Source organism: Metopolophium dirhodum, chromosome 3 (assembly GCF_019925205.1).
Source record: "Metopolophium dirhodum isolate CAU chromosome 3, ASM1992520v1, whole genome shotgun sequence".
NCBI lineage: Eukaryota > Metazoa > Arthropoda > Insecta > Hemiptera > Aphididae > Metopolophium > Metopolophium dirhodum.
In genome coordinates this window covers 25,203,506-25,217,675 of record NC_083562.1, presented here as the reverse complement: position 1 = coordinate 25,217,675, position 14,170 = coordinate 25,203,506, and the positions used below count along the sequence as shown (strand labels likewise).

Below are 14,170 nucleotides of genomic sequence, written 5' to 3'. Positions count from 1 at the left end.
AGTTAGTATATTCATTTTACTTCTAATAGGCAGGTTTATCACTAATATTATATTTTTATTAAATTCCCCCATTGTTCATATTTTATAAATGTCAATTTCAAATCTTAATAATATTTTGAGAGAATATAACATTCTTTCACAACATCTTGTCACTCAGTCATTTATTTACAAATTTTTCGTGCAACATCACCCATCAAGTCGAATTTAAATACTGTATACAAACTTAGCTTGATATTATACAAATAAACATATAGTAGAAAAATAATTTTTTTTTATCTTTATTTTTAATGTTTCTACAAATTCAAATATTTACAAGTTAAAACAATGTAAAATTTCAAAATAAATTAATAATCAAATAACATACAAATTTAAACATAAAAAAAAATCACCACCATAATTAATTAACAATACAATACAAATAATCGGCAAAATCCACAAAAAGTTATAAATATTAGATGATATAATATTTTACATTTTTCTAAGATTATCAGTATTTATTCTTAAAATAACAAAGAAACATTTTTATTCCTTATATTTCCTATGATATTGCCTGGTGTTACGATAAAAGAATCACTCTGTACATATTTATTAGGTAAAAGCTTATAAAATGTTTAGTAAAAATATTTGACCTGCAGCAGTTAATTAAAATATTACATCAGTTTAATCACCATGAGTATAACTACATAATTAAAAATTCTATCACACCAAATATATTCGCATAACCGTAAACATAGTTTGCAAATATTAGACTTAATCAGTTTTAATCTATAAAATGTTAAGGCCTCTGTATGCCAGGTACAAAATAATTTTATGGTATAGGTTATAACTACTTTAATATCGATTGCTTTTTAAATAAATAACTTATTTAGTATGAAACAAATGTGTATTGAATGAAATGCAGTCATTGTTAAAATATATACTATGTGCTTACTGATTTAGGGAACACTCTATTTCTAGGCCAAATTAAGTTTGATTAAATCATTAATTTTTTAATAAGCTAAATACTTATTTGTTAGTGCATTACAAATTTTTAACCCTCTAGTCTTTACACACATGCTCAGTAAAACTAGAATGAAAATTGACTAAATGATAGCAATTTTAAATGTCATCAAAATTATTTTTAATGATTAATCACCTAACCCAGTATTCAAAGTCATATAGTCAATTTAAGTTAAAAAGAAACCAAGTTGCCAATATAAAGTGAAAGTAAAACCATCACGTATAATAAACATGTTACAACTTAAGTTATAACATGATTTGGAATTAACTTATAAAAATTATTTTTAAGGCTTAAGACTATTTCAAAAAAATTATTATTTAAGTCAGTTGGTTTCTTGACAGAACGCCGTACCTGTATGTGTTGTCCAAGTCTAACAAAATAAATTTACATTCCAGAAAAAAACCCTTTTTAGTGTTGTTAGCTTATATATAAAAGTGAATTAATATAGAGATCAATTATTAAATTTAAAGGAGAGAATATTAACTGTTTGTAAGTTGGTTTTCTACAATATTTTGAATAATGAACATTTTTACATAACAATATTTTACTACTTATTCACTCTGTTATTAAAAGTCACTACGAACACATATTTGTTATGTTTTACTTTTGTAAGACAGAGACCACACAGCGGGACAGGATCTCCTTAATAACTAAAACGTCTAAAACTAATATAACATGTTACAATATAAAATTATGAACATATTATATTTTTTGTTATTATAATGATGATTTTAAAGTGTTATTACTTAATTAGTCTTAAAGTATAACAAAAAAAATATTTTAATAAATCAAAATTAAATATTTTTCTCGGAATATATCATTCATAATAAATAAAATTAATTTACTAAATATAACCTATCCAGTTCATCTTGGTATCAACTGTTTTTGTGTAAATTTTTTTTTAAAAAAAACAGCAATCCAAAAACTAAACTATATTTTTCATTTCACAAATGCACATACACAATCTATACAATTAAGCACAATAAAAATATAAAATAAAAGTTACATAACTTGGATTTCTTGAATAAGAAGCCACCCATTAGTGGCACTTAGCTTGGTATATATTTTATTATAAAATATCATGATCTCTATCTTAGTCCGTGGAATTATGATATTTTTTCATTATAATATAGATTTCAACAACTGCTTTGTTTTTTTAAATTGCAACAGTTCCCGAATGCCAAGATGAAATGGACAGGTTATAACAACGGGTTTTTACACTTTCAGCAGATTCATATTTCATTGTTTCAAAGATTATTCTCCCAAAAAATGAATATCCATTGATTATAATTACTAATATCTACAATCAATGTATAGCTCAATAATATTATAAGATTTCAAATTATAATATTAACTAATTAGCATATAGTTCACAAATTTAATTGAAAAAAGTAATAATTCCATAAGACAGTATTAACCTATAATATATAATATAAATATAAAATTGTATCAATCTAAAAAAATTTTTTTTAATGATTTCAGGCTTATTTATTTAGTTTTAATGTTGATAAATTGTTTAAAAGGTCTTGAATTTCAGTGCTAACCCTTTCACCTGTGTCTGATATTTGTAATCTAGTTTGAAAGGCATTCAACAGTTCTGCTTCATCTGAGCTGTTTTTTTTGTCAAAATACGCTAGCAGCATTTCAATTACCTGTAATACTGTCTGTTTGACTGATGTGCAAACATTACTTTTGCAATGAGTTAATAGACGTAATTTTGATTGGGCCAAGTGTAGAGGACTTCGGCCTTGGGCATCACAGCTACTTACATCTGTTCCTTAAAACGTAAAATATGAAGAAAAAAATTAGATCATCCTCCATGATATTTAAATATACATCTTGGTAAATTCACATTTGACCATTTGCCAACCGTTGGTTTTAGGGATAGTGAATAATCTCCACATATTGTATATTATTATGAGCATGTGACTTAAACTTTTATTTTTAATTCTAGACTCAAGTAAAATCCAACTTGCAGTGAATCTTATAGTAAGTCTTTGGCTATGCAGGGGCCCTTAGGATCACAAGTAAAATAAATAAATTCCAATGGGGCCCTGGGCTAATGCCTTTAGAGTAAATATAGCTATACTGAATTGTTAAGCGATAGGTATTAAAATTGAACATTTTATGAATTTTGATATTGAAAACTTATTTGAATATTGTAATAAGTATGTTTTAGATCCTACAATTTTTTTCAATTTATTTATCTAAAAAAGCATACCTAGTTGTTGAATAATTGATATGTATAAAACATTTTTAAAGTCAAATTTTCATAATCTGATGTCCAAATTGTTTGTAGGATTTAAATAAAACAACAAGAAATCCAAACTTGATTTCAAAATCCATATTGTGTAATTATATCAGTATGTTGGAATCAAAATAGGTCTTTTTAGCAGGGAAAGCAGACTGGAATTCCTTAGTGTTTTTTCAAAAAATGTCCTACCACCGGATGGCAAAAGTCTTTTATTCTTCAGGTGACAATTGACCAAACACCCATTTTTTACCTCCTTTTAAGAGTAATGTTACTACATCCATGTGATGTGTACAAGCAGCCAAATGCAATGGATTGTTTCCCAAAGCATCTTTAATATTTGGATTGGCACCGTACTTCAATAACAATCTAAATATCGAGTATTCAGTATGAATTTTAAACAAACAACACTTAATTTTTAGTAATGATACTAATAAAATTCATAAATTTACCCCACAGCCTCTGCATATCCTTTGCTTGCAGCCAAATGTAAGGGTGTACGTTTTCTACTGTCCCAACAATTTGGATTAACACCGTTCTTGAGAAATTGCTCCAGTAGTTCAGTGTTATTCATGTTTGCAGCTCGACATAGTTTGTGACTATCTGCAATCATTGAAAATCCCAAAATGTAAATTATTTGTACCTAACACCAACACTGTACTGTACACTACCTCTGGACTGAAAAGCATTTGACCTCACATAGCCACGACACGAGTGGACACGACACGGGCCAATATTGTTTCTAGTCTGAGTAGAACCATCTTTCTTCTCCATTTTCATCAACATTTCCGTGTACTCTTGAATGGGAGTCAGACACTGGTTGAGAAACAAAAAACAAACCAAGAATTATTTATCACCAACGTATCAATGACAATAAGAGAGGATAGGGACGATACTCACAGATTGGAATCTATCCAGCGTGCCTGGAAATGTAGGGTTGGCTAACTCGAACAGGCACTTAAACGTACGGCCAGGAATCTCGTTGAGCATGGGCCGCGCGAACACAATCGGAGGTTCGGATAAAGAGTTGAGGCACAGGGATAATGGAAAATCTTGATTCTTCATCCTCCGCACCGGAACTAGGGACATCTCAGCAGACGATACAAGCCTTTTGTTGAACTTTGGCTGGGCACAATCGTCGTTGTCCGTGCTGCTCTCCACGCCGGAATCGTTGGACGTCATGTCTTCGAGTTCACGGCCTGGATCACTTGTCCCAGCACGCATCCCAAACAGTCGAAGACATGTTCCTGGACATGAATTTGACAGTTGTTATTTTAAAAATGTTTACACTATTTAACACAATAATTGAAATTATTGAATCGTACACAAATCTACAACAGTATAATTGCAAAATGCGAATATTTAAACAAAATGTGTATGCCTGTATGGCACTGGGCCCGAGTGTCTGACGAGACAAGTGACAACTGAAAACTGCACTGTAAACTGTTAATTGTTATTTGTTATTAGGTACTTACTACTTATTATTGTTTTTATCACGTTATCAGTCTCACGGTTTATACTCTTTATCATCATCCGTCGACGTTCCGTTTTTGTAAATACGACGTGACCTCAAGCACGACTACAAACAGCCTCAAGGTTCACCGTTTCACACAGCTGATTGTATAATCTCTTTCTAGTTCCTATCACGACTAAAGTAAGCAATAAGTAGTATGCATACTGCATAGACCTATAAACAGTATAAACTTAGTTTATTGGTCTATGGTAGTATGTGTATATTATACTATGTTTAGTATAAACCGGAAGTCTATAATTAGGAAGCACGATTAAAGATATACATATTAAGGGGATTAGAAGTGGTGATTTTGCGTCTCTGTCTAACACACGTGTAACATAGGAATTTTGTGTTTTCATTCCAACGTACCGATTAATCAAGTGAAGCGATAAGAATTCTAAAATCTGATTTGAATTTGTTGTCAAGTCTACAACTTGAGATCGACTTTCCCAGATTTTTAATTTTTTAAATTTATTTTCTCCAAAAATTTAAATATTTCCTTTTCTTTTTAGTACTAATTTTTTAGAATTTAGTTGATAAAATCAAAAATGTGGGAAAGTCGATCTCAAGTAGACACGACGACAAATTAAAATCTGTTTTTAGACTTCTTATCGCTTCACTAGATCAATCGGTTCGTTGGAATGAAAACTCGTCTAAATTCCTATGTTCCACGTGTGTTAAACGAAGGCAGGGAATCAACGCTTTTAATCCCTTTAATTACTTTAATAATTCGTTATTGCCTTAGATTTTAGAAGTAGCTTAATTTGAACAGTTTTTAACTTTGATTGTTTTTGTGAATTGTGGCTGCCCCAAGTTACCATTAAAAAGGCGTATCATGGAGTGGCTATTTAATTTTACAGAAAATCTCGTATATCAGTTTAACTATATAAAAACTTAGGCTTGTTATGATGATGCTAAGACGCCTGGTATAGTTGACATAGGCAACCTAATGTACATTGCCTTAAACTGACCGGGTAGGCCAAGATACGACGACGACGACGATAGGAGATCAAAATAGACCTAAAATTACGGGACCAAGGAAGTTGAAATTATGCACGGGAATAAAGAAGATGAGTTTAGTTATAATTGGGGGATGTCTCGGTGGTCGGAATCGGTTTGGTGCAATGACCACCGAGCTCACACAAATCGGATGAATACTTAAAATCTATACTTAAATCTACGATGATGATGTTTTCAAAAATAAATAGAAAAAATCGTTTTAAGCGCGGTAAACTAGAATAATAATAATTAGGTAATTAACAAACTATTTATTAGACGTCTCCCTTAAATATCTGGCGAAAATAAATGAAAAAAAGGTGGGCAAGTAGGCGTCGCTCTGCTGTACAATAGGTTACAAGTGGGTCACTGTAATGGATGGTGTTAAATTTGAATTCAATGATATAATAATATCATTGTATAAGAAAAACAATTCTCGGCGTAAACGGTTATACAGCTGCCATAACTTCGAAACTATGTCCGAATAACTTATTTAAAGTACCATTAAAAGAGCATACTAAAAGTCTAAAACACATTTTGCAAAAAAAAAATTCAAAAAATCGCTTGGGAGCTAAACTAGAATTATGCAAGCCTTTGATATTGCTAAGTATATTTGATGATATTACTGTGAATAAAGTAATTTATATATAACCTAATTACGTGGAATGTTGTTTTAAATTTTCAATCCTTAGCAATAAAAATTGAACATTTTATATATTTTTAACTACAAAATAATTAAAAAAAAATTTTAAATTTGATACCTTTTGACAAAAATCGAAATTTAAAATTTATGGTAAGCAATAATATAACACAAAAATTATACGTAGTCATTATAATTTTATAACCAGAAGACAGCGACTATACTGCCATTATTTTTTTAAAATAAGACTAAAGGATTTTAATTTTTGTCAGACACGTCCCGCCAAACTTTTTAAGTTATAAATGAGATACCAGAGTACAAAAAGGTTGTTGACCACTGGTTATATCTATTTAATTATATTAAGGGGGTTTGAAGGTGGGTAGGTACTGAAATATATGTTGATACTGCTAGTGTAAACAAAAGATAGAATTAGAGGATTATGATATAATATTATACACATGAACACATAGCACATAAACTAAATTATTGTGTACCCAATTTTAAAAATATCTTAATTTATTTAATACATACAAATTATGAATATATAATTATTGAATATAAATTTATAGATATACTAACTTAGTTAATATGTCTATGATAATTTTAGGTATGCTGATTAATTAGTTGTCGAATAGCCGGTATCCAAGTGTTGCACTGACGTGTGTGGTCAACCATTAATGCCATTTGTAGTCTATTTGCTTCAGCATAATCGTTGATATTGATTGCTGTAAAAATGAAATACAATTTCTGACTGTTATTAAACGATAATAAATGTTTAATGTCTAAATGGATATATTTTAACCTTTAACTAATGCAATAGTTTTTTGTTGTACTATGTCTGTAAATTGACTATCTTTCCAACTGATTTCCAGTCTTGACAATCGTTTACTAATATCTACTTTCTTGGACTAAATTAAATATATTAAGATTGTATTAGAGATAAAGAGATAAACTAAGTTAATAGTTATTATATTTGACCACTGACATCTGGTAATGTCGATTTTTGGATTGAATCATTCAGAGATGTCATCACATACGATAAGCGTTCTTCCACAGGAATATCACATAATACCAGTGATGAAACTGCAGGGATTTTTGAAGTATCATCGCAATTTTCACTGGAAACTATATCATTGTCTAAGGGTATTTGATTGTTATTTGACTGTACGATAGGAGAATTTGGAAAAACTCGTGCAGGTATTCTATCAAATATTTTAGGCCGATTTTCATGTTGAGCACTCACTGTGTCTTCAAATGAATATGAGGGTGGATCATTCCATCCAGGCGTGTAAGCTAAATAAATGTTAAGTATAAATTATAAAATATATATTAGTTTTCATATAGATAATTAAGATGTTGTGTAAAGTAAATAAAACTGTGAACTATAAAATAATAAGTATTGTTTCAAAATCCACATAAAACATTTAAGTACAGTTAAGAAAAATTAAAATCATAGACCTACCTACTAACTTATTGAAATTTAGTAACTATTTTAATATTTTCTTTTTTCTATGCATTTATGAAAGTAAAAAAAAAATCTAAATAATGATTGAATTTTATTTATTTATCTTCTCTTACGTATTTCTTAAATACAGAACGTCTAATAACAAATTTATTTACCTACATGAAATATTTTTGTTTTATTATTTGCCACTTTTTTAGTTATCAATTTGTAAAATAAAAATGGATTATATATCAAGCTGAAAAACTAAATTAATAATTAAGGCCTCGATTCAAAAGTCTTAAACACTATCAAAAAATAATGGACTTTACATTGAAATCTGGGCCCAAGTAATAAAGCTATTAAAATTTAAAACAGTATACCCTAAAAATACACCAATTTAAATTTTATCTCAAAAAAAATAATTCTTAATATTTTTTTGGAATTTAATTAAACAATTTACTGGACTGAGATACTATATAGAAATATAATATTTCATTCATATAGGTCATGTGATTCCTTGTACATACTAGCATTGAATATTTTACAAGTAAAACCAGAAAAACTTACGTTTATATCCTTCGCTCATTTTATAAAAATAGAACTTGTATAAATTATATGAACAACTTCAACGATAGTGTTAATACAAATAAAATCAAATGTTCAAACGCCTATATGAATAATCTAAAATATAAGTGTTAATGATTAAGAATAAATATTATAGTAAAATTATAAAAAAAAAAATTAGTACTTATTAAATACAAGTCGGTAGTGTTACTGAACAGTTGTAAGGAGATTAGTGTATTAGAAATTTGAAATTACAATGAGTTATTAATTAGCTCTTTAAGCAAAGGCAATAAAATTACAAAAACTAATAATAAACGAATTAATTGATACAATATGCAAAAATCGTGAGTTATGAATAGAAATATTGTGATCAACACGAGCCGTGTTTGTTTTCGTCCTAGTCACGAATTAAGATAATATACAGGATACCGAACGAAATGTGATAACTGATAACTGATAAGTGAGGTCCGAACCACAGAATATAATTATTTTGTGTCCGAACCTTCTCACCACGGTCGATTATTATAGGCTATTATAGAAACATAGACTATAATCAGTAATCACGGTGTGCTTCTCACTGTCGGGCATGACAGCTAGGCGCTAGCACTTTATAGGAACTGACTTCATTATTCTCCTGATATAAAAATCATTATTCATCTAAAATTAAACACAGAACAACCCTATAAGACACTAGATGTCATCAACTTATTAATTTATAGCCTATATAAATTATACGTCGCACCTTAAAAAAAATATGAGCAGTCTTATCATCGAGCATACTTCTTATTCCTTATTCTTTCTATCAATGGTTATGAGCATGAAGATTAGAGACATTCTAGTTATCATGGTTATGAGTTTATGACTTTGTTTAGGAGCATGAACTACAGCTATGATATACAGGACTGGACACCGATTTTGGGAGGGTATGTGGGGCACGGTCAGTCATTGTTACGACTTCACTTTATTCGGAGCTGGTGCGATCTATAAGAATTAATTTCCAACCATATGAAAAAGCAAATTGAATGTTGAATGTAAGAGCACAGAATATAATAATATTAAAAATAGTATCTATGTACTTTAATTAATACATTCAACAAAATAATGTAATTATACTCATATTATTTTTCTTAGTTCATGTTTACTAAAACAAATAAATTCAATTAAAATCGTTTTTTACTGTATACATATTACAAACACTTTATTATACTTTTTTAAAATTTAACAATGTACAAGAAAATAAGTAAAAGAAAATAAAGAAAACGAACAATTTTCCTTCAAAGATTAAAAAACTTGAATAAAAGGCAAAATAAAAGTTTTCAAATTGAATTGTTTGGTAGGTAAGCACCTTATTCTAACCTTCTGTTAACACTTAACTGTAGCTATGTTTTACAATAAGACAAAAGTAAAGGATTTTTCTACAAATTCATTGCTCCGACTAGTCTAGAAAATAATTATTAGATTTATGGCTTAGGCAATAATTCTTAAAATTAATCACTAATAGCCGTTTTGGTTCAACTTGAATCTCCCATGATTATTAGGCTTTGACACTCATTAAATTATTACACTGTACACAATGATAATTCATTTTTCAGTTTTAATGTTTTATTAAATAGAAAAAAAAATAGGTTTTTTCTTAAAGATATTGTTAACATAAGCAATCAAGTGTTCGGCATCTAGGAAATTGCTGAAAAAAAGTATATATTTATACTTTCTAGTAATTGTTTATTGATTAATATGATTTTATGATTAATTTTGAGTAATAAAATAATTAGGTTTAATTTAATTTTAATAAAGATGTGCAAGACATTTTTTTTTTTAAAGAGGAACAATGTTAGTAAGGTAAAAAAGTTGATATGGAATGGACTATTTTGAATTAATAAAAAATGACAATAATTAATAATCTTAAAAATCATTATTCATCTAAAATTAAACACATTAGATACTACTAGCAAATGAAACTAAACAAATTTAATTATTATTTATATTTCCTCTCATTGACATTAAAAGTTCAGTTTGCTCAGGAAGAATGGATATTGGTGTTCTAGTAAAGAATTTTGTTCGAGGTAATCGATCAGCAAGTTTAGTACTCCAATGATGAAGATTACATTCCACTGGAACTTTTTCTTTCTTATTTATCTGTCAATCAAAAAAGATGTAAAATTTAATTTTTTTTATACAATAGAAAACTAAGTATAACTCACAGTAATATACACAACAAAGGATTTTCCTTCTAAAGTAAAATCAGGTCCACTAATTGGATGTTCTGGTAATTCTATTGAATCATCACTTAATACGTGTACATTCATTTTTCGTAGTGATACTCTAATGTGCCAAGGTTCAATTGTCCAAGGCTCATCTTTATTCATGCTTACACTAACAACCATTTTTTTTAAATACTTTGCAGTCTAAGAAATATAAATAATATTTTTTTCATTAAATTATTTTTAGTTTAATAAATAGGATAAAATTAATAATACTTGAAGAGCGTGAATAGAACTAGGTTTCTCTTCATCTTTGGTTTGGTATAAATTATTTTTCATACGTTCCAAATTATCAGGAGAAGCATAAATAGCAAATTTTGGCAGAAGCAATTGATCATATGCATATGTTGGCCGAACACTTACTAGTTCACCTTGATGCCCTAATCCTAAATAAATAAAAATATTTCAATTAACTGCATTATATCATATTATTAATTAATCTTTTTAGATGCTGCTATATCCGTAAACAGTGTCTCCGTCTTACTAACGCATAACGTAGCAAATTATATAATCTGTATAATTCATTTAACTCTGTTATGTTTTATTTTAGAGTAAATTGACTGTTACTAAATGTAGAAGTAAGAATATTATCTAGTAGATGACATACCTAGGTTTTTATATTTTAATTTTAAAGTTATAAATTATTTGTACATTTTAAAATGCTCATAACTCACTTAAAAATTCAAAAAAAAAAATAACTTTTTATTCACTATAGATAATAATCTCTCAAAAATTAAACATAACAGGGTTAAATTAAATATTCAAAACGTACAATTTGCTACATTGTGCGTTTTGTAAGATGAAGACAGCGCATGCAGTAGCGTATTCTTAATACATGCCTACCTTCAACATATTGAGTTAGTATTACATCAATTTTTTCTCGTTTCATTCTTTCTGGATTTTCCACAATGTCATAGACAAAATGTCTTCCTTTCAAAATAGGCTTATGTTTGGAATTCTTCTTTTGTAACTGAACAGGATGGCGCCGTTTAAGTATGATTAAAGTCTAGTTAAAATATCAATAACCAATATTTATTAATTATGCATAAATGTCATAAGTATACTAGTAGAACGACAAACTCGATAAATGTTTTTTCACAATAATATAATAAATGTATTGAATGAAAAAAAATATACAAATCTTACCCTGTTGAACTGATGAATTGGGCTTTGCACCGAAAGCAATTTAGAAAAATTTCTGAGTATTCCATCCATGATGTTTTCTATATTATATCAAAAAGATCCAAATAATTTAAAAATCTTAAACAAAATAAAATCCAATTCGTCAATTCAGTTTATTTGTACATTCGTTTATTCTAAAATCTAAATCATTGATCGAGGTACTCAATATTCATTCCATACAGAATTAGTCTGCAGCACCGCACGAATTCATACTTCACCTTATCAGTTATAACTTATCACTTATCAACAATCTACAAATACGTTATCTAATTTTACCATGGTACATGCTGGCAAAAGGACACCAAAGAGTTTAAAAACGTTTAAAACAATTTGTTCCTAACAATTTTTCTTCACAAATCTTATAATTATATTTTAAATTTAAACTAAAATATGATTAAAAGATGGGGGAGGGGGGGCTATGGAAAAAACGTGTAGCTAAGCACCCCCTAATTGCGCCCTTAATTACCTCCCATTAGCGTTTAAAGCTAGAATTTTGACAAATTTAGTAAGTCACAAAACCTCACTTCGTGAATCTATTGCATACAAGAATCATAATACACGACGATGTGAACACTTCAAAAACTTTATTTAAAAATAATCGGTTGAAATTAAGTTAATCAAAATGGTTTTTTCCTTTTGTAATACTCAGGCTGTAATGCCTATATATAGGCTAGCGCTTTTAATGAAATATTTTATATATATTATATATATTTTTGAATACAACAATCTATGCACGATCTATTGACTATTATACCAATTAATTCAATTAAATCTATTAATGAATTATTTACTAAACTTTAGAGGCCCATAGTTATTGAACAAAAAATTTATAATTATACCAGAAAAATTTCCATAAAACAGAGTTCTATCAGAATCTATCTGAATCTATTTAACATATTATAGTTTTTAGGTAGGTAGGTACCAACTATTTAAAAAAATAAAGTTGATTTTTCTGTTGTTACAACTGCGTGCTTCAAAATGTTGAAATTGGGATAAAAAAAAGGTGGGTCAGTGGATGTCGCTCTGCTGTACAGTAGGTTACAAGTGGATCACTGTAATGGATGGTGTTAAATTTGAATTCAATGATATAATATCATTGTATAAGAAAAACGATTCTGAGAGAAAACGGTCAGTCAGCCTATGATATTACCAAGTATATTATATTTGATGATATTATTGTGCATAAAGAAATTTATAAATAACCTATTTACGTGGAGCCTTGTTTTAAATTTTCAATCCTTAGCTATAAAAGTTGAACATTTTATAAATTTTTAACTAAGTACAAAATAATTATTAAATTATAAATTTGATAAATTTTGTCAAAATTTGAACTTTAAATGCTTATAAAAAAAAATTGTACCTATGTATTTTTAACATTTTTCGACTGCTATTAGAACAATATATCAGGAGCCTTCTATTAAATTTTCAAGCTTTTTTACTCAACAGATAAAATTTTATTGATATTTATAGAAAAAAAAAAACTAAAAAAAATGGAAACTGAAAATGTCCGTAAACAGCCCAAAATAAGTCAAATAATATCTGGAAAATGTTATGGTGTATAGAAAATGCTAATATAAACATTCAGTCAAAATTTCATGTACCTACGGTCATTTGTTTTAGAGCTGCACCAAAAACCAAAATTGATTTTCTCAAAAACATATTTTGCGTAAAAATTCCCGTTTTCCCTTAATTTTTCTTTTGTTTTTTACGTCGCGTTTGAAAATTACTGAGAAATCTTTACTTTTGACCCCTCAAAGTACCAAATAGATTCACTTTCCTATCAGAAAAGTTACTGTTGAAGAAAATCCAAGCACTTTTACTGTCCTAAAAGGTGATGACAGACACAAGAAAAAAATTTAAAAAAAACACACATCATCGCTTTGCTCAGAATTTAAAATTGACAGGTTAAAATAATAAAACTTGTCTTTTTTTGATTTTTTGAAATTACACATCATCGGTAGGTACATAATCATAAACAAAACCACGCGTACAACAACATAAGATACACCCTGGATATTTGCATAGCAATCAGCAGTACTCACTTGAATAATTTATAATTTATAATAATATTATTGAACATTCAGAACCTCTGCAGTCTGCACATTATTCGCACACATATTATAACTATACAGGCACAGACGGATTAAAAACATATTATTGGAATTATAACAGTATTCACATGGTGCAACAGCCAGCAGATCATAATATATTATTCATCAATTAATAAAATAAAATATGTACATACCATATTATACGTATATACGCGTATACCGTAGATTTACCGACCATATCATTGTGTGGGCGAATCTGAAAATGCTG

At 28.4% G+C, this 14,170-nt stretch overlaps 3 protein-coding genes across 4 annotated transcripts; all 3 read right to left on the bottom strand.

Moving 5' to 3' along the window:
- Positions 1-254: 254 nt before the first annotated feature.
- LOC132941513 (ankyrin repeat domain-containing protein 54) lies at positions 255-4,851 on the bottom strand. Of its 2 annotated transcripts, none has more exons than XM_061009600.1 (6): positions 4,727-4,851; positions 4,152-4,498; positions 3,923-4,067; positions 3,704-3,854; positions 3,505-3,620; positions 255-2,777 (listed from the first exon to the last, which is right to left on the bottom strand). In XM_061009600.1, exons 1-6 carry the CDS (start codon positions 4,782-4,784, stop codon positions 2,485-2,487), a joined length of 1,110 nt encoding a protein of 369 aa, XP_060865583.1. In that variant the 5' UTR covers positions 4,785-4,851; the 3' UTR covers positions 255-2,484. The 2 variants fall into 2 exon arrangements, with proteins under 2 accessions (XP_060865583.1, XP_060865584.1); XM_061009601.1 differs by lacking the exon at positions 4,727-4,851 and adding an exon at positions 4,577-4,720.
- Positions 4,852-6,775: 1,924 nt separating this feature from the next.
- LOC132941205 (steroid receptor RNA activator 1-like) lies at positions 6,776-8,938 on the bottom strand. Its single transcript, XM_061009148.1, has 5 exons — positions 8,593-8,938; positions 8,412-8,525; positions 7,386-7,693; positions 7,203-7,308; positions 6,776-7,125 (listed from the first exon to the last, which is right to left on the bottom strand). The coding sequence occupies exons 2-5, from the start codon at positions 8,428-8,430 to the stop codon at positions 7,004-7,006; spliced, it is 555 nt and encodes a 184-aa protein (XP_060865131.1). The 5' UTR covers positions 8,431-8,525; positions 8,593-8,938; the 3' UTR covers positions 6,776-7,003.
- Positions 8,939-9,988: 1,050 nt separating this feature from the next.
- Positions 9,989-12,060, bottom strand: LOC132940989 (large ribosomal subunit protein bL9m). The gene is made up of 5 exons (XM_061008835.1): positions 11,816-12,060; positions 11,513-11,675; positions 10,886-11,055; positions 10,610-10,813; positions 9,989-10,544 (listed from the first exon to the last, which is right to left on the bottom strand). The coding sequence occupies exons 1-5, from the start codon at positions 11,882-11,884 to the stop codon at positions 10,377-10,379; spliced, it is 774 nt and encodes a 257-aa protein (XP_060864818.1). The 5' UTR covers positions 11,885-12,060; the 3' UTR covers positions 9,989-10,376.
- Positions 12,061-14,170: the final 2,110 nt, after the last annotated feature.